This window comes from Caloenas nicobarica, chromosome 1, assembly GCF_036013445.1.
Source record: "Caloenas nicobarica isolate bCalNic1 chromosome 1, bCalNic1.hap1, whole genome shotgun sequence".
NCBI classification, from domain to species: Eukaryota; Metazoa; Chordata; class Aves; order Columbiformes; family Columbidae; genus Caloenas; species Caloenas nicobarica.
This window is the reverse complement of record NC_088245.1, coordinates 183,115,239-183,136,334: the sequence shown is the minus strand read 5'-3', so window position 1 is coordinate 183,136,334 and position 21,096 is coordinate 183,115,239. Positions and strand designations below refer to the sequence as shown.

General features: G+C 40.3%; 1 protein-coding gene across 2 annotated transcripts in view; it reads left to right on the top strand.

Annotated features, from left to right (window-relative positions):
* The window catches only part of ENOX1 (ecto-NOX disulfide-thiol exchanger 1), a 365,314-nt gene that overhangs the window by 243,657 nt on the left and 100,561 nt on the right, over positions 1-21,096 (top strand). For both annotated transcript variants that reach the window (XM_065637556.1, XM_065637549.1), the window contains exons 6-7: positions 17,176-17,349; positions 19,149-19,355. In XM_065637556.1, the coding sequence (XP_065493628.1) occupies positions 17,176-17,349; positions 19,149-19,355 (381 nt within the window). The remainder of the gene's footprint in view (positions 1-17,175; positions 17,350-19,148; positions 19,356-21,096) is intronic.

The window sequence follows — 21,096 nt, the reverse complement described above, 5'->3', positions numbered from 1 at the left end:
GGAGCTGTTTAATGCTTTAGTGACAACAAAACATAAAGATGCTGGCTATAATTCAATCTGAAGTAGTATACTTTCCTGTGAAGCCTGGCCGAGTGTGTTCTTGATTTAAATATCTGGAACTGCAGTACATGGTGTGAAACATAAATCCTCTCAGTGCTGGAACCCAGAGACCAAAGGAGCCAGTCGGAAACCTCTCTGAACAGCGAATTTATTGTTTGAGTTTAAAGCACGTATGCTAGACTTAAGAAGTACCTTTCCTAACCTGGTCCTTCTGTCCCATTTCAGCAGTGCAAGGAAGCTATAAAGCTGCCTAAAATGTGAAAGGTTGAAAATTCACCGGCATGGCAAAGGTGGTTGAGAGCTGGCATTATGCAGAGTGGGGCAGCAGGGCACGTGGCCCATTAGCAGCCTTCTTTAAGTACCTCAGCCCTACAAAACTCAGAACTGTCCTGAGGCCACTTCAGCACAAATTGAAGGACAAAGCAGCCACTTGCAGTCCCAGATGCTAAAAGCCTCTTCTCTGAGCTGCCCTGAATACAGCTGTAGTACAGCTGAGAACATGACCCGCAGAGCTAAACAGTTCTGCTGGTGAAAAAAAAAAAATAAATAAAAAAAGACCCAAATCTACTGACTATAGTGAATTCAGCCAACCCAGCTGCATGGGCCTCATCCAGATTTCATGCCATCTACCCATTGCCAACCAAGCTGATGGCACCGCCAGTCACCATCCCTTCTCTCTTCTGCCAGCAGCCCCTCAGGTGCCCATAACAGAGCAATATGGTGAGCTGAGCTGCTCCTGATAGAGAGGAGGGTAGGTGCTATGGTCACCTCTAACCTGCTCTCTCTTTGGTCCTGGGACACTTGCAAGAAGCTGCCATCAGCTGCTTGGTCCTCACTTACTGCTTGAAAAGCTGTTTTCTACTGCCCTGGTGAAACTGGTGTTGGGTGTTGAGCTGGCAGTTGGTTCAGAGTGGACTAGATACATCCTGGTCATAATGTGTTCTACTGCAAGTTATAGGCTGAAAAGTTTGCTTCCCTTCAAAACTCCTGCAGAGTGGAGATATTTCAAATGAAATGGCCAGAGAATGAAAAAAAGCCAAAATTTCAGAACTTTGCAAACGTCTCCTAGGATAGGCATGAAAGATATTTTTCCCCATAAATGAGGAGAGAGACAAAAATAGCAAAACTTGGGAAAAACCTGCCTGCTGGCTCTGTTGCACTCTGTCTTCAGTTGCAGGAAAAATCACAGGCAGAACATATGGGGCAAGACCCAATTAGCTGCTCCAGACCTGACAGGCTTTTAGGAGAATCAAGCTGCTCAGACAATGTTCTGATTTAACCACTCTGATCTCAGCAAGAGTCACAAGGTTAGATTTGTCCTCGCTGGCTAAGCTTGAAACTTCACAGACTGAAGGAAAAACAGCACAGAAGTAGAGAGTAACTTTAGGTTTCAAGTTTTAAAAAGCTGGAACAAATAATTTGAAACGTTGACAATAGCTGAGCTCTTTCTGCTTTAACTCTTTCCTTGGTTGCAGAGTAAAGGCTCGAACATGATCTAGTATATCCATGAAAGATATAATCCTTTGTGATTTCAGCTGTTAAAGCCAAAAATAGGTCCATTTTTCAGAGTACGAGTGAACATAATTTTATTCAAAAGCATAATTTGCCTGAATTTTCAGGTCGAGTTTGAAGAGAATGGCAAATATCACTGCTACAGTGTGAAAGCTTTTCACCTCTGAAATATTACATCCTCCCTCCAAAGTCTGGAGGGGCTATGACTGCCAAGACAGAACGTCAAATTTTTTAACATGATATAAAAAAATAAAAAACAAGTACTTTTCTCCAGCCCCATTTGTGCACTAGTTGAATTGTTCAGACTAAAATTTTCCAGAGTATATCAGCCTCAGGCAGATATTTGACGTGTAAAATTTCAGTCCAAACTGTTAATGATTGGCAAAGCTAAAAGCAACTGACAACAGGGTGTTGTAATAAGAAGTGTCAGACCATTTAAATAATAGATGACCTTAGCAGCCCTGCCTCCTGTTTTATCATTTTGAACATTTTTGTTGTCTAAGGTCTATGATGTGTTTCTGTGTTTTTGTCTGTATTTCTTTCTTTCTTTATATTTTAATTCTGATAAGTTCTACCTTCAGTTCAGTTTTGCATAACATGGAGCTCCATGGGAGCAATTAATTCTTGCAACCAAGAAGCGTTTCTGCCAACCTGTTCTTCATCTACAGCCTCTTTATTTATTTCACTAAATGCTTTCCATTTTGTATCATGGAGTCCACAGAACCTGCCCACCTACCCTCTCTAAACTTCATGAGCTTCGTAATGCTCCTACACAACTGCCTCTTCTCCCCAGTGAGCAATCCAAGCTTTTCTACGATGGTTCCTGTGAGCTACTTTATAATGTTCCTGATGATACTCATTGTCTTATTTTTGCTGTGCTTTTATATTGCTTGAGGAGGATGGGGTGACTAATTCAGAACATGGTATGTCAGGTGAGACTCTGGCTTTCCTAAGAGGCTCGCAGTATTTTTCCCATGCTTTTGTCCCTCTTACAGGCTAACCTTTAATTGTCTTCACTGGCCTCTTTGCTGCAGTGCCACACTGCCAGATCTTTTCTGCATGAGCCATTCAGCCCATCCTCTGCAAACAGCCTCATTTGGGATTTGTTAGCACTGGCATCCTTATGCCCCACTGACTTCCTTGTGTTTGGTTCCTCAAAAATGCCTCTTGAAATATACATTTTTTCATAGAATGACGATCATAGAATCATAGAATAGTTCAGGTTGAAAGGGACCATCAGTCTGGTCTTGAATGTTTCCAGGGATGGGGCATCTACCACCTCTCTGGGCAACCTGGGCCAGTGTTTCACTACCTTCACTGTAAAAAATTTCTTCCTTGTGTCTAACCTGAATTTCCGCTCCTTTAGTTTAAAACCATTACCCCTCGTCCTGTCGCAACAGGCCCTGCTAAAAAGTCTGTCCCCATCTTTCTTATAGGCCACTTTTAAGTACTGGAAGGCCGCAACAAGGTCTCCCCAGAGCCTTCTGTTCTCCAGGCTGAACAACCCCAACTCTCTCAGGCTGTCCTCACAGCAGAGCTGTTCCAGCCCTCTGATCATTTTTGTGGCCTCCTCTGGCCCCTCTCCAGCAGGTCCATGTCTTTCCTGTACTGAGGGCCCCAGAGCTGGACACAGGACTCCAGGTGGGGTCTCACCTGAGCAGAGCAGAGGGGCAGAATCACCTCCCTTGGCCTGCTGCCCACGCTGCTTTTGATGCAGCCCAGAACTGGCCTTCTGGGCTGTGAGCGCACATTGCCGGCCCTTGTCCAATCTTTCAGGCAAATAATTACATGTCTTTTGTGGGTTTTGCTACACCATTACTCACGCTCTTTTCAATACAATTAGCAACACATTACCTCCAATCACACTGCTCATCTGAGATAGAAAGTTCTTGTTTGTTTGTATTCTTGGTTTTCCTGTCTCTTTGGCCAGCTTCTGATCTCTATCAGTCATGACAGGGCTTTACCTCTCACTTTATGCCTGCACAGTTTATTTGACCACCTCTTGTGAAGGCCTCTTTGACTTTATCAAAGACTTGCAAGCTTAAGTAATTGCACACTATTTATTGAGCATTCCTCGATTATGCTGCATTTATTGTACATTTAGTGCCCAATAAAATGGCATCTTTTTCCCCAATATATTTGCATGCTGCAAGTTTAATATGTTATTTTTATATTGCCCCACTACTAGAGATTGCAGTTTCACACCTTTTAAAAAAACGCTTAGCAAAGCCTCTGAAGGAAGTTTGGGTTGGGGTTACTTTTTCGTATTGGAAAAAGATGCTAAAAATTTATCAAGAAAAATACTATAATGTATCCTTGAAGTGAGAATCCACAGTGCCAATTTTCATCCTGGAATATATTTCTATGGTTGATGTACAAACCTCTGAAAAAAAAAAAAAAGGTTTATTATAACACTGTTGACAGAACCCTAGCTGTGTAAATGTACATGGTGAGGCAAAAGAAACATCTTAATGTGGATAACATTTTCTAGCCCATAAATGTTACAAAGAAATGCATTTTCCTTGCAAATGGGATAAAGAATTATAATTTGAAACAAAGTCTGTCTGAAATCATTTAGTTTTATCTTTAATTTGAAAAAAAATGGGTACTTCTCAGAGTAATGAATGTCTTTTCTGTTCTTGGTGGTTTTAAACATGCACCTTTCTTGAAAGCATTCTCTGAGTCACATGTAGAGGGTTCTGATAACAAATTGCAAATACCAAAAAGGCTAATTTCATTTCTGAATGGTGGGGTTGGTTCTTTGTGTGAGTGTGTGTGAAATTGCTATGCCTTTAGTTTGCTGCTCTGAAATATTAGCAGATGAATCCTTGGTGCAGGCTGCCAGAAATTACAGATGAAATCTTCTAGCAGCAAGAATTTAAAGTTACAAGTTTTGCACACAACCGCTAATATAATCTAAATTAAAATGTGTTGTGTGCAAGTGATACAAAGCCTGGATTCTTCCTTAATCGGGATACAAGTTGAACTAATTTCATCCACGCAGTGTCTCATTCTGCTTCCTGAAGTATGCTGTTCATTTATAATGACTTCTGATTTCTTTTCAAACAAGGTCTTTTCCCTGTTAAACTGGATAATGAAAAATGACATTGTAAGAATGTTGTCAAGATTACTGCTTTCCAAGGAAAAATATAACCTTTTTTTTTTTTTTCAATATTGAAAGATAGCCAAGAGCAATGCCTGTATTTTAAGCTATTTTGTTGGTACAGAGATGCAAGTGTTCTTGGAGAGATTCCTTCTTCCTCCTATAAACATTTGTCACCTTTTTAGTCCCTTTTTTGGTGAAGAACATGATGAGAGGTTTTTGTTTGTTAGGAAATAGGAGCTGTGTCATAATAAACTCCTTGACAAGAGCTTTATAAAAATGTTCTGAGATTTTTTTTTTTTTCCTGTTGATTTGGAAGTTTCTTTTTAACTCACCTTATTTTCACTTCTTCTCTTGAAGGCTTCAGGCGATGCTGTGATTGGGCTAGCTAATGGCTGGCCAGAGAGCCCCAGCTGTTTGATATTTGGCACAGTGTTCTCCACATGCTCAGCATTGGTTTATTATTAGTTGAGACATGCATTTCCCCATGCTGTGAGAGACAGGAGAGATGGAAGGAGTCACTGGGGGCCAAAAGCATTAACCCAGTTCTGTGCACTGCCCTGCACGGTTCCCAGAGTAACTTAAAAGAACCTCAGGACAATTTTAACCCATCCCAGGTGGCTGCACCTGGGCTATTTGCCAAAATCAAGGGTTATTAGTCCGCACCGTTCCATTGATAATGGCTCCAGTACTGAGGCCCCAGGGAGGGAGGCTTGCAGAGCAGCTGGCCACTCTGGCATCTCTAGCTGCTGCTGGCCTTCCTTGTACTAGAGATATACCCAGATGGTAGAAAGAAGGGTTTTCTGCTCTGTGGGAGATGCAAAAAAGTGAAGAGGAGCTGAAAAAGCTAGTCATAATGTTATAATTATTGTACTTGTGCTGGAAAACTTTACAGTTGTGACCCAGATGTCAGAGGATGCAGAAATGTCTGTCTAAGTCTGCTGAAACACTGAAATAACAGCTTTCAGACATATGGACTACCCTTACTTACCTTAGCGTGACACACACTCTCCTGATGCTGTTTCAATAGCAAGCCTCTTCTAAATTGTTCAGTGGAATAATTACTGTACTCAAACAACATGTTGAAGAAGAATTGTTTTATTATTATGAAGTTAGGAGTATCCCATTTGGGATTTCTCTACCAGCCACGAAGAGTACTCCAGTTACCGCCATTGCCCAGCCGTTTGATCATTGAGTCTGGCTGCCTAAAACAGGTGCTTCAGAGAGCTGAGAGGGCCTTTGTGCTTGTAGAATCAGGATCTAAAAACCATCAGACTCATAGATGGAAAGGGAAGTAAACATCATCTTTAATTGCAGTGAATGCATCAGGATATTTTAAAACCCTGTAAATTTTGAAAAAATGGGTGGTAGTTAAAGGAAGCCTTAGGTAATGAAGAGATGTTTCAAAAGCTGCCATTCTGAATACTTCTAGCTCAAGCAAAGTATTACATTCATGATCTTACCAGCTGCAGGTCAAGGCAATGCTAACATGTGGAAGCTTATAACTCATAACTGTTTAATCTTTTCTTTATTTAATCTGTTTGAGATTGAGAACACAGGTCAAATTGCAGGTGTAACAATGGAAAGATTAAAAAGAATCACCGGTTTCATAAGCAACATAATTTGTTCTTCTCTAGCACACTTTTCTACCCTCCCTTCTGGAAGGTGTCTAGCCAAAACCTGAGAGAGTTGCAGGTTATCCAAAGCTGAAGCAAAGGTGATTGCCCAAGCCACACTGCTCAGTCAGATCCTCCGTTCCATGGGGGGCTTTTGCCATTTTTGCTCTTTTGAATGTAGAGGGAATCACACGCTGGATGGTAGGTTCCCTTCTCTTTGTTTATACAGCTTTAATCCCACACTTCTCCATGAAAAATACCTGTTCTTTAAGTCGCTTGTGTTTGATATTATGTGCTTTGTCATCTGTATCTATGTGCAAGCTCTCTAGTCACCAGAGCTCATTCTTTTCATCCCCATGTGCCTACTGACTCGTCAGGCCATATCTGCCTGAGACACCTGTGAACTCACAAATCCTTCTGTTTTGTACGGAGATACACTGCCCATGACCCGAGCCTGCCATTAGCGAAGATACCTGCTTCTGTAAAGCAGCTTCATGGTTTCTCATGGTCCTGAAGAGCCATAGTAACGCTCTGTATTTGCAAGGAGAGCTAAGGACACAGGGATGTTTTCGGTTTGCTGAGGTGCTAGGTGGCTTTTAAAGCCCAAATCTAACAAAATAGCTTTGTCATAGTGCATTGGAATTTAATTAAGACAGCTCTTTTATAGACACTGAGGAGCATTACTTCCTGCTATCAACTCTGGCTTCTGTTTTATGTTGCATAGTATTTCTCAAGATAGGATTCTTGGTTAATTATTAAGTAATAAACAGTTTATTAATTCACCAAGTACCACTTTATTACTTACTCAACAGTTAGTTAATCAAATTCAAGTTCAACAGGTATTCTGCCCATGCACAGAGCATTCAGATATTGTCTTACAAGTTACTGCCATAAACTATATGGAGGTCAAACAGTTCTAGTAGAGGATAATACAAAACATCAAGATTTCTTACTGCATTAATTTGTAGCCAGCAAATCTTTACTACGTCTAGTATACTTACCCTCTTTCCAGTACTCTTTGGGTTAAAGATAGAGTGGTTTTAGGAATTCGGACTCTACTATTTCAATGATTTAACGTGAAAGAAACTAGGAAAATAGCACCAGGAACAATCATGTAACATTATAGTTTAAGCCTGCTTATTCATGCTTTTAAAGGAGAACCATGCACATAGAATAACTTGGTTTAAAGTCTGAAATATCGTCACTAAAGATTTTCCAGCTGATTTCACAGGACAACTTTCTGTCATCTCTAGTAATGACACCAAGAGAAATACATCCCTTGCAATAAAGCTCATTGGTCCTTTCATCCAAAACTAAACCTGAAGGAGACACAGAACTTTTCTCTGGCTTAGGAAACCCCTGAGCTGCAGAGCGTTGGAGATTTGGAGAACATTATATGGAGGGTTTTTTTCAGGATTCTCCTGTTCTGGTACTAAACAAAATTAGGGATTTGCTGCTAGAGGCAGGTTTTTGGGCTAGAAGGTTCCTTCAGTCTGACAGAACCCAGTTTTTCTTGTGTTTGTGCAACAACTTGCTCATGCAGGTGATTACGCCTTTCTGGATTGTGCAGCTTCTTTCTGGTTGCAGCAAGGCTGTTGTTACTCCTGTGACCCTGGAAAGGCAAGGAGAGAGTTTATATGCATTCCACAGATTCAAGGATCCACACAGTAATGCCAATTAAACAACCAGAACTTCTTTCATGATTCATGAGAAAATGAGTCTCTTTTGTTTTCATTTGGGAAATGTCCACTGGAATGTCTGAATTTCATTTCCCCCTCTGCTTCTCTGAGGTCACATTAGTATCCAGAAGATGGTATTTTACCATCTTTTACACATTGGAGGCTTTCTATGTTTCATCCATTACAAGAGTTTTATTTCACTCTTAGCCTAGCTTGGGAGTTGAAATCTTTTCCTATTTCTCCAACTTCTTTTCAGTATTCATTTACAGCTACTTAGGTCCTTATATCTTCCAATAACCTTTTTGTGCCATACAAATTACTCTCAAATTTCTCAAATACAGCACTTTCCTAGACAGCAAGCAAAAAAAAAATCTGTTAACAGTTCCTAGGCTGTATAATCATACTTTATTTATTTATTTTCTCATCTTCTCTAGCTCTGAGGTGGAAGGCGATCTCATTTTCAAGGAACAGAGCAAAGTTTTACTTTCGGAAGAGGTTCATTGGGCAAACAGATTGAACAGCTTCCAATTGAAGGTTCTTAAAGAGGCTACTTCGTTTGGCTAAGGCTAGCCTTAATGAATCACCCTCCATGAAGTGGCCAAAACTGCAGAAATGGAACAGAAAAGTACAAAAGTGGAGAGGGTTATCCCAAGCAGTGTACACTGAGTGCACAAAGACTTTTGAAAGTCAGGAAATACAGCCTCACACATTTTTACATTGCATAAGCAATATATGACATTGCATCTCGCATATTGGCCAGTCCTACGTTTTCACAAACCGACTTTGGAACTGTTAAGTGGGGATCAGGTGGCAGCCTGCAGAATTTGCAATTTTGTTATTTTCTTCACAATGAACTTGTGACTGACCCCATATGAGGAAGTGATTTATTGATGAGGAGATGGCAGAAGCCCATTGGTCCTTCTGCATGGAGCAGATCCTAAGCAGCAGGGACTTTGGGGAGGTCAGCACTCTGAATGTCGGGAGGTGCTATAAGCTCATGAATCCTTCAAAATTCTGGCACTGCTCGAAACAGCCTGTGGATAGAGCATGGACCCATGACACAAAGCTTCCAGATGATACTGTTGTCTGTTCATCTTTCTCTCTCCTTCACCTCCTTCCTTGCATATCTTTTGATCTTTCTCTTTGCCGCCTTCTTTCTTCCCTATTTTCCCGCTTCTCTTTTTTTCCCCTCTTCTGTTTTCACCTCCACAAGTTTCCACTGCAATGGCAATTGGGTTTTACACATGGAAGAGCAGCTGATCGTGGATGGAGACTAAGATTAGTCAATTTTTTTCTGACTCTAGCTTCTTACACATGCAGCTGTCAGCCATGAAAAACTGACAGACTGTCACCAGACTCCCTCAACATCAAGTCCTGAGTTTTCCAGCTCATTCTCAGGCTTGCCTGTCAGGTGCTTCTGTGCAGAGCTCTTCTAAGGGGAAACCAAATAGATTCAGCATGGGCAGGTAGCGTTCAAGACCCCTTTGAGGTCAAAATGGCACTGATGGCTATCCATGTGCAGAAAGAGTAATAGAAATAGCATTATAGTGACGCTGTAGATTTCTTTACACAACAGCACTGGAGTTGCATCTGAGCAGGGGAGTGGCATCTATTGTGGTAACACTTTGTTATAGTATTATTATTTGCTATTCTCTCCTATTATTTGCATTGCATTAGAAGCCCTAAACAAGATTGGGGTCCTGTTGTGCCAAGCACTGCAGCAATAACGGATGAACCAGGAGTGATTCACCCTGTGATTTGCTTGTAAAAAGAGAAGGTGGTTTTCTTTAATTTAGTCTTTGTCATGTATATTGCTCCAAATATAGTGTTTGTCGTGTGATTTTGTGGGCAGGGATCAAGAGGAGGCCGGATTTGCTTTTAGTGTTTTCAGCTACAGCACAGCCAGCTCTGAGGAACAGCATCTAAAGTTTCAGGATTGTCTGCTGTAAACTATTCCTCTGTGCAGACTCAGTGCTTTCTTCAAAACAACAGTAGTACAACAATACAGCCCTAAAGCTTTGTCAGTGATATATGTCTCGTAGAAGTAATTTTCAAGTGGCAAGTGTTTTGATGATGCTACAAGGGCTTTGTTTATGGAGTGGGTCTGGCAGACACTGTAGAGTGTGTATAAATTATTACTTTGTTGATTATTAATGAGAAACATTCATCTAGATTCCTCCTCACCCCCCGTTTTCGCCAAAATTCCCTTAGAGACTTGTTTTTGCAACAATCCAGGCTCTGTTTCACAAAACATAGCTCTTGCTGAATAGTGTTAAGATGGATCCCCTGGCCAACTGTGAAAGCTGGAGGTCAAGGAGGTGATTTCCTGCCTCTCCTTCATTCAGTCCTTTCCACTCTTCCGAATATACACATGCAAACACATACACAGACACACACCTTGATGCTGTGTGTCTCACTCCTGTTCCTGCAGGAGCCCTATGCCCACATGCAGCACTTATTTAAGGGCATCTGCCCATGTCTTTAATATCCGCTTCTTGAAAAATTCGGGACTAGATGAGCACCTACAAAGATGTCTCTGCCCTTGCAGTTACCTTCTCAGGATTTTAAGAGAGGCCACAGTCAGAGGTTCCATATCCATATTCTTTGTAGCAGCTCTGCAGAGACAAAGATCACATGCCAAACAGATGGCAAAGTATAAAAGCAGAAATAAAATCTGTAATCTTGTAGATAAGGTGAATAAGGAACAGCTATTCGCAGTTTCTCAGGATGCAGGAACTAGAAGGTGTGCCTGGATCTGCCAGATACCTTGTTTTAGCAAAGCAAAGGAAGGACATTTCTCCATTCTGTTACTACCCTAATACTAGCACACTGTGAAAGCCAGAGATGTAAACAGCTTCCAACAGATTCAAAATGTAAATAGGTGCACAGTAGGATTTAGTGAAAAGGTATAAATCAAGTCATGTGTCATAGGTGCCTGCTAGGAAGGATTGTTCAGTTGTGATCTCTACCACTGTCAATATGTAAGCACTCAATGTATACAAGCTAAAAATAGTTTGCTCTTTATCTGCCTATTTCTTATTCTGATTCCCTGGCATCTGCTACTGGCCACAGTCAGGTGGTCCTTGTGCTGAGGCAGGATGATAGTGGTTATGGTCAAATGGAAGAGCTGTCAGACTTTTTTCACCCTGCCTTTGTTTATTTGAATGCGTCTGGAAGTTTACCAGACAATCCAGCATCTATTTTAGAAGCAGAGAAGTCTAGACAGTCAATGACATCTAAGCTGGACGCGGACAGGTGCTGGAAGGTGCCGGTGGCTGCCACACTGCTGTGTTCCAAAGGGGCTGATAGCGATGCTCCACAACCGAGCTACTCCAGCTGGATCAACACCAAATTCAATTGGTACATCTCCTAGGAACATCAGTGGTCGGTTCCCTACTGCCATTTCTGTCTTTTTTTTTTTTTTTCTATTGAGGAAGACTTGTTACATTGTCAGAAGCCCTGTAGTACTGACGAAATTAGTAACTTCCACCAAAAACTTCCTGAAACCGAGACGATGGTAATATTTGAATGAACAGGGAAAACAATGATCCAATCTTGATCTTTAGGTTGCAGCTGAATATTTATTCTTAATTGCTGATACAGAAAAAAAGGACACTGACATGAGGATAAAGACACTGGCAGACTGTAGAGTTTTGAGGGAGAATTTTAGACAAAAATAGAAGAAGTTTTTAGAATAGTGATCTTATTCTAATAAGGGTCTTTCTTGATTTCAGAGAGAAAAAAGTTACTCTTTCTTTGCTATTGTCAAGTAATACATATACACATATATATATGTATATATATATTTGTTTTAAGGGAGGAGACACTGTATTAGATTTGCCCTTTTTCAGCAAAACTTAAATCTCAACTTGTAGAAATCAACTCTGTGTTCCATCTCAGAATACTCAGCAATGGTATTTCTGAAGGACAAAATCAAATCTCTAGTCTCCAGAAGCTTTTATTTTATTTTTCTCACAAAAACCAAAGTTTAATGGGCATCTTAGTACATTTATTACCAGCTGCTGCCTGGACTGTCCTAATCCTTGCAGTGCGTGTTGGCAGGCAACTTCCTTCCTGGAACCAGATATTTTTTAATAGAATTTTTTCTTAGATAAAAAATTATCACTCCCAGGCCATGGGGACCCTTGTAGTGTTTTTTGTTTTGGTTAGCTATTTTGCTCTCAGGGCATTGTTTTCACCACCCACCACCATTCTGTGTGTTCAACCAGCAGGTCTGAGCCACATGGCTGATGATGTCCCTGGTGGAAACCTTCCATGCATGCGAGTAGGGGCACACAGACAAATCCGTGTTTGCACATGGGGTCTTCTTATGCATCCAACAGAAGTACAACTTGGCAGCTCTCATAAAACACCGCAGAAACAATTGGCAGTTGCAGGCAAAGAAAATGACACATCCAAGGGCTAATACTGAAAATCATATAGGGGATTATACCCTCAAAAAGCAATATGAGCAGATATATAACTTGTGGTAAAGGCTGGTGGAAATGTGGTGGTAGCTTAATAATGGTGATGGAGTGCAATCCCCAAAAGCACAGTTGGCAGAAGTATGCAGCCATGTTATTTGGGCAGAGCAATAATGTGACAAAAACAGAAGGTGATTCAGACAGCAAGCGTTGCCAAAGAAGGATGCTTCTCCAAGATTGTGTAGCTATTTTTAAGGATGACGAAGTTGGTCCTGCACTCCCAAAATGGAGACTAATAAAAGTAATTGTTTTAGACTATGTACTGTGTTAGAATAGTTATCCTTAAAGGGATTTTATTGTCCTTCTATTTTTCCAGACCCAAAGATTTCATGTGGAACATTTTGTTCTTCCTACATGATACTTGAAAGAAAAGGGAGCTTTAAAAACTACTTCCAGTGTTCAAGAAGATTTTTCTTCTTGCCTCTTTGACTTCCAGTTCCAGATATTTGTTCTTCCTAGGTTTTCATTGTTCTCCACCGTGCCAATTTCTTATTATATTAAAGAAGAATTAAGTCATTTTGCCAAATATAGGCAGAACATGGACTTGAAAATATTGACATTCAATGCTTTTACTTTCTTGTACAAATGTCTGAATATTCAAACCTTATGTACACTAGCCACAAGAAATCAAATTTGAACAACATATTTTTCCATTCTTGAAGTTCTTTATCACCTCTGATTACTTCCCATTTGAATAATTTAGTTTAGTAATTATTTACTAACATTTTTTGAATGTAAATTTTCTCCTTTCTGCAAAGTGGATATTTATAATTTCAAGAGATCATAAACCCATATCTGGCTGCATAAATGTATGTATAGAACCCTTTAAAAATAATGCTGTGATCACTGAAAGCATAAAATATCACTTGTTTACCTCTTCAGATGTGTAGTATAGACATTTAATGTATTTCTGTGTTTAATGTAGCATATTCATGTCTACAGTATCTTAATAAACATATGTCCAAATGGATCTGTTAAAAAAACATATGTGGGCAGGGTTGATTCCTGTTTTTTGTAATCTTGTATAGCTCTGTCATTATCTTTGATTCTGAATACCAACAAACTTACCAGTAAGTTCAACCGAAGTTGTCTCCAGCTCTAACTCTGGTGTTCCCCTGGTCCTGCTCCAAACAGGCATTATGCCAGGACTTGGGGCAGACTGCAGTGGCGGTGATGATGGATGATTGTCCCCTACCCCTAGACAAGAGCTGTACATCCAGCTTCTATTATTGCACCACTCAGTAGCATTAATATAGTTAAACTTGGGAATTTGCTGGATCCTATGTGGCAAATTTATTGACTTTCCTGTCCGGTGACTTTATCAGTTCCTTTTTCTCTGCATCTCAGAGTCCAGACCAGTATTTCCTTTGGACATCTCATCTGTGGGCTCTCTTCATGATTTGTCAGCAGTATGCAGGTTGCATGCATCAGTTTCTCTGTAGATATAAGCACCGTCAATCTCTTCGGGGGTCTGGACAAGATCTTCATTATTCAGAAATCCAGCTGAATTTTCCATCATTGCAATGCATAGTAATAGTTTTTAGTATTCAGAAAATTATTTTCATTTCCAGGGTGCTCTGCAAATGATACCTGTGCATCCTCTCAGTGCTCATGTGGTGTATGAAAGCATTTCATTCTCAATTTAACACATTGGGAAACTGAAGCAACTTATCCAAGAGGACAGAGCAAGCAAACCTGCGCCTGGTTAAAAGCTGTTCATGGCTTCAGTAATCTTGCTATTGACCTTAGCGGGGTTTGGATTAGTGCCTGGAAGATATAGAATTAGATTTCAAGAGTTATTGACTGAGTCCTCTTCAATATACCTCAGTACAGTCACCTTCTGGAGGCACGGAGTCCCAGCACACCTAGAAGGACGTTTCGGGAGTGTTAGCCCTGAGCACCCTGCTCATGCTCTTTTAGATTGATTCCAGTTATAAAAGAAACTGATGACAAAGCCATGTACTTATTTAACACAGGCAAAGTTAGTTACAAAGTCACATTTCCTTGAATGTGGCAGGAATTAGTGGCAAATAATTTTCTTCCACTTTAATCACAAACCTGCTTTGATTGACATGCAACCTAAAAACTCTCCCTCCCAGTTCTCTTGCAAAGCCATGTTCACAATGTTTTGGGGCATGAGTTTCTTTGTTGTCATCTCCCTTAGATTTGTTTCTCTCTGTATCTGCACCGCTACTAAAGGAATATTCGGAAAACTGTACCTTATTGAAATCTGCCATCTTCGCTTTAGGTGAGACCACATATCTCTGGTTTGAGCAGAGTTTGCTGATGTTTCAGTTTGCTACTCCTGTAGAGAAGCTGAAATGTATCTAGTGGTTGTTTCAAAGAGAGAAGAGCAATGGTTAAATACAACTTGTGGTAGCAGTCACCGGATGATGTTATTTTTCGTTGGTGGTCACATAGGACCTGAAATATGCATGCAGGACAGGCAGAACTTGGCTTTTGGTCCTCCTTCTTATACTGGTCCATCCTTACCACAGAATGCTGTGGTTCTACTACGGATGTTGGATTTCATATGAAATTTCATATCTATCTGGGACTGTAGCTAATCCTACATTTGTTCAGAGGAGTGGGCAAGATGCCTCCCTTGGCATCTTTCCACTCCCGGTTTGCTCTGATCCTGGGAGAGGACCGGTATGACACCAGGCTTTGAGTACTGTTGTGTTGCTCCACTTTGTGTCCCATGGAGCTCTGTGGGCTGCTTTAGCAGCGAGTAGCAATGATGGACTTCCACCCGCAGCAGGAGCATGCTGCACAGGATGGCCTGCTGTGACTGTCAGAAGTCTGATGTTAAATATGAGATCAAGCGAATTAGCATAGCCTAAGGACTTCTTTGAATTATATGTTGCCCTTTCACCTCTGACTTCATCTCTCAGCATTCACTATCCATGAATATTTAATACGGCCACCACTGCATCCTGTCGAATAATTGACAGGCTTAAAGTTTCAAAGATTAATCTGAAAAACAATGCATATACATTGGTATTGAAAAAAAAAAGCATCACACTGAGAGCAAATCCTTTTTCATAAGCCCACTTATTAAAAAAAAAAAAGTAATGTAATATCATGAGTTTTCATTAATACTAGTCTTCAGTAGGCCTAAAGCAAATCCCTGCCTGCTGTGCACTTGCTACGCTTGTTGTACAGAGCTGCCAGAAAGTGATGGAGGCTCAGTCGGTGTGCAGAGCGCAGGGAGCATGCGGCCGAGGCAGACATGAGCTCCGTTGGAGTAGAGGTTCTCAATCCTCAGTTGTCTTTCCAAGAGAAGATGATTATGGATGTTTTACAGGAATCATAATGCTAATTTTCAGCCCCCACAGAGTGCTTAACACCTGTAAAGTGCTATGGAAATGTGAGCTAATCCTCACCAGTAAGTGAGTATTATTGTACCTGTTTTTCGGATGCAGAAATTAAGATACAGAAAGGTCAGTGGCTGACCCAGGGTCACTTCTCAGCAGCAGATTTAGGATGAAGAAACAGGCCTCTCTGGTCACATTCTATTGATCATGCTGCCTTGTAGCAAAGGTAGCTTGAATTTCCTAAGTATAAATAGAAACCAAAAATCATAGACAAGGAGTTGTTTGCCCTTTGCTTCTTCAAAACAAGCAAGCTCCCAAGCTACTAAATCCCATGTTTACATGTATCATAAAATACTTTCCAGTTGCTAGCCAGAAAGCTCAGCAGAAAACCTGTAGAACACCAAAGTAACTCTCTTCTTTTAAATAATTGATGATGCCAAATAGCAGCAGTGTTATGCCAACAAAGAGATCGGTCTCTCAAAATATTTTATTCATTATGCCGCAAGAAACCCAAAGCCTTGTTTTTAACGAAAGCAAATTTCAGAAGTTGGCTCTCAGTTCATCTGAAACATCTGCTTATTACAATTCTTGGTGTTACAGCACTGGTGCTCCCCAGTAAATCTTTCAGCTTTAAATAATACGTATGGAAGTCTTGGCAAAGAAGTCAGGAAGGAAGAAAGGGTAATGTTTGCCAAATATGCATTTTACTTTATGGGGCTATGGTGGTATATTTTAATAATACATGTGTTGAAGGGAGTCTACTAATCTGATTAAATAACAGGAAAAGTAGAAATTAATTCCAAGGTTCAAAAAGACCTCATTCTATGCAGCTGAAATTTTATATTCCAGGGTAAAATGGTTAGAAGTCTTGGCTAACTACACTTCTATAAAACAGCCAGAAATGGATCTTTCTCTGTAGTGTTCGTAAATCAAGATCACTTATGTGAGAAGGCTGTGTTGTGGTAAATCTCTCTGACAATTAGATGGAGAGGGCATATTGATATGAAATGATAGTCTTCATACACTCTGGTCAGAAGGCAATGTAAACATCGCAGTAGCATTATAAAACAGAAAATCGCATTCCAGATAATAATGGATATTCACAGTGCATGATTTTACACTTTAATGTGCTATGTTTTACTCAGTCATGTTAATATTTTAAATTATGTAACATTCTCTTCTTTATGCATAGATTTTTTTTTTTTCACTGAAAATCCACCTCCCCCTCTCTCCCTGTTGCTCTGCCTTTTCCCCATTTTCATTTTTTTCTTTTTCCTTCTTTTCTTAACAGTGATGATTGGAGGAAAAAAAAAAAAAAGCCTAAAGCAAAACTGTCTCTGGAAGAAAATAGTAACAAGTAGTTTCAAGATTTATAAGACAGAATTTGATGTTATATATTTACAGATTCAATCTGTGTACCAGGCTTTGATCCAAGCCTTAGCATGATGACTGGAATCACTCCGATTAACCCAATGATACCAGGCATGGGGTTAGTGCCGCCACCACCACCAACAGATGTGCCTGTAGTCAAAGAAATAATTCACTGCAAAAGCTGCACACTCTTCCCTCCAAACCCAAGTAAGTGGATCTGATGAAAAAATGTTATTTTCCTAAATATACTGCATTAAATATTTTTTAATCTAATAAAAATTAAGTTTTTTAAGCAAAGTGTAGGCAGGTAGCTTAACAGTTGGACCTGATGATCTTATAGATCTTTTCCAACCTAAATGATTCGATGATTCTGTGATTCTATGCTGTTTCCTCCTAAGGTCTATTCTGTGTGTAAAGCATGGTATATCAGAGCATGCTTATTCATCTCTGTAAGGTCATGTAAAACAACCTACACAACCTGCACAAAAAAAGAAAAATAATTACTTAAACGAAGCTAACAGAGCCTGAAGATCTACACTTCTCATAGTAGAAATCTGTCTTTCCTTTAGATTAGAATGCCACAAAATATAACGCATATATGGTGCTGATCATCTCTGTGCTCCCCTTCAGATGCCTGCAGTTAGATGGGACCAATCTGGGCTCATGTCCCTGAACACAGCACCTTGCACCAAGACGCTGACTAACTCTGGTCCCTCCTTGAGGGAGATGGAATGAAAGAGGGACTATGTCCCCCCTCTTGACATTTTTTGGGGGGCAGCATGGCAGATGAGTTCCTTCTCCTGTTTGAGATCAGGGACCAGGCTTCCTTCTGCTCCTTCTGGGATGTTGTGCAAATGGAAGACTCTTCCCTCTGAGCCACGAGCTCAGGCACAAACCCTGATTTTGTGTTTGTTAGCCCCAGGAGTTTAGTTTCAGAGCCCTCAGACCAGTGGCTTTCACTATCACTCTGATGACAAAAGAGAAAATTAAGGAAAAAGTCTGGTGCTCTGGATTTGCAGCATACCCAGATCATGGTTTAATCAAACTGGCTGTGTGTGTAAATATGTATATATATGTATATTTTAAGGTCATAACCCCATTTACTGTGTTAAAGGGCCAAAAGACTGTTATATGAATCAGATTCCTTCTTAGATAACTGCTTTTAGATGAACGCTCTAGTAATCTACATATAAACTAGGTGAAGTGTTGTGACAGTATATTTTTATACAGCCTTCAAAAATTTAATAGTTGTCATGATTTAAGTGTGTATATATTATGTGTGTATATATATATATATATAAAAATAACATTTCTAGCCACTCCACTTCATGAGCACTTGTAAACAGCGAGGTTATCCTTCCCTTGTGCTGGCATCTGCTCCATTATCTGGCAACAAGACAAAACAGATAACCAGTAGAGCATTTTCATCATGCTGTCACTTCGTTGTGTTTCCCACTTTGTTTTTCTGTTTGCTGCGCTCTTGTACTCTGAGACAGAAATGAAATCATGCTAAGACCAGGGAAAAGTGTCCATCCAGCCCAAGTGCCCGAGGTGTACGCAGCACGGGCTGGCTTGCAGAGGGCCCACACACTTGGCAAGTGTGGCGAGTGATGGGTATGAGCCAGAGATTATTAAGATCAGTGCTTGAGATCTGTGCTCGGGATCAAATCAGTTGCAGAAGCTCCCTTGCTTTGAAACAGAATATTTTCTGGTTTTTGGTGTAGCGAAAAGAAAGAAACTTTTAGACTTTACCGTTTGTCCTGGAAAACAACCCACTGTGGCAGGAATTAATCTCTGAAACGCCACCTAAAACTTGAAAAGGTTTAGATTCAAGTAATCAATTTTGGACAATCTCTGCAATGTTCAATTATTTTGCTTCTCCTTTTCTCCCGCCTCCATGCTATGTCAAATAACTGTTGCTGCCCAGAACTGATTAGGGAAATGAATAGAGGCAATGGATCAAAAGACAAATTTTGTATTCCAATGTGATTTCTGTTTTGACTTAGATCTTCCACCACCTTCGACAAGAGAGAGACCTCCTGGGTGTAAAACAGTGTTTGTTGGAGGATTACCAGAAAATGCGACGGAGGAAATTATTCAGGAAGTCTTTGAGCAGTGTGGAGATATAACAGCAATTCGGAAAAGCAAGAAGAATTTTTGTCACATTCGTTTTGCAGAGGAGTTCATGGTTGATAAAGCCATTTACCTTTCTGGTACTTCACATTCTTTAATGGATTTTCCTTGCTTCTCATTTGTATTTTGTGATGCTAATGTTCACTTATTTTCTTAGCTTTTATCTCAGCAAGTCTTTCTTGAGCTCAGTGGCTGTAACTTCCAGTGGCAAGGGGCAATTCTGTATTTCTCTGTCTGCCAAGGCTTGTGCGTGGTTTTGTGTGTTGCTTACCCTGGAGCAATTTCCTGCCATCCCACAACAATGCAACAGATCCTAAAATTCACTACAGAACAATCTTATTTTCGATTTACACAGGTTTATATAGTTTTGCTCACAGGTTGTAGAAAGAAAAGGGCACTAGGCCAGGAATGCTGCTGTTTTCCAGTGCCAATTTCTCTGATAGGCTGGCAATTTCATTGGCATATTTTTATAGATTTGCAATGCAGCCTGAATAAAGTCTGCCTTTATGCGTGCACATATTCAGCTACCACATGGGTTGGATTCTGAGCCTCATCTGTAGGCTATGTCTGTTGCCTCCCAGGACAATGAGGGCCACAGAAACTCAGATGTTTTCTTTTCCAATAAAGAAACAGGGGAAAAAAGAAAAAAAAAAAAAAAAGACTCTAACTCACAGGGAAAAAGAAAGAAGAAAAAAAAAGAAGAAAAAAGATAAAAAGCAATCCTGCTTTCACATATCAGGCTTCAGTGACTGTCAGTGCCCTCTTAAGTTTACAGGCTCCTTCACATGACGGTTGGCTTCCTAACTGAGCTCTTCTTCACCTTTCTGGGCTGAATCCCATCCCCTGCACGTATTTGTCTCTACAGGCTAGTTCACCTCTCTTTCTGGGTACTGGGGAGACTCACAAGTGTTGTTTTGCCCCACATGGAAGGTATTCTTAAATAAAGAAGGGCCAGGGACTGCTCCTTGGCCAAGACAAGCTGACATAGACTGGTTTACAGCCACCCACCCTGTGTAGGGTGACCTTGAAGGGACCCACTGGGCCCATCCAACCTGGAGCCTGGGAGGCAGCTAATGATTAGATATACCTTGTTTGAGCCCCCACCCTGGTCATCTTCTCTTTAGCAGTAAGGACATAACTTCAGTGTCCTGTAGGTGTCTATGGGAAGCTCACACAGGTAGAAACAAGTGGCGTCTCAAATTTCCATTAACAGAAAGATAAGAAAGAGAGAAAGAGAGAAAGAGAGAGAGAGAAAGAGAGAGAGAGAGAAAGAGAGAGAGGAAGGAAGGAAGGAAGGAAGGGAAGGAAGTGAAAGAAAAAAGAACAGAAAAGAAAAGAAAAAAGAACAGAAAAGAAAAGAAAAGAAAAGGAAAAGAAAAAAGAAAAGAGAAGAAAAGAAAAGAAAAGAAAAGAAAAGAAAAGAAAAGAAAAGAAGAGAAAAGAGAAAAGAAAGATCTGAACTTTTAAAATATGTGGTCAGGAAAAACCTAGCTCTTTTGTTTTACAAATCTTCTTGTGTTTGGGTTTGTGGGGTGTTTTTTCTAACTTGGCCACTTGCTTTAAGTGTCAGTTTGAAAAGCTACAGAAAATTATGAGTTTTATAAGGTCTATGCAAAATGGCTTTGAAATATTGCTGTATTTTCAGGTTTCTTCCAGAACTTCATTCCATGCTGTTTTTTTCTTTTTCTTTTTCTTTTTCGTTTTTAATTTTCACTTCATTTCTTCTTCCCTCATCATCTTCTCTTTCCAGTTTCCATCCTTTTCATTTATTTCTTTATTCACTTATTACTTCCATAACGCTGTAGTTCATTGGGACAGATT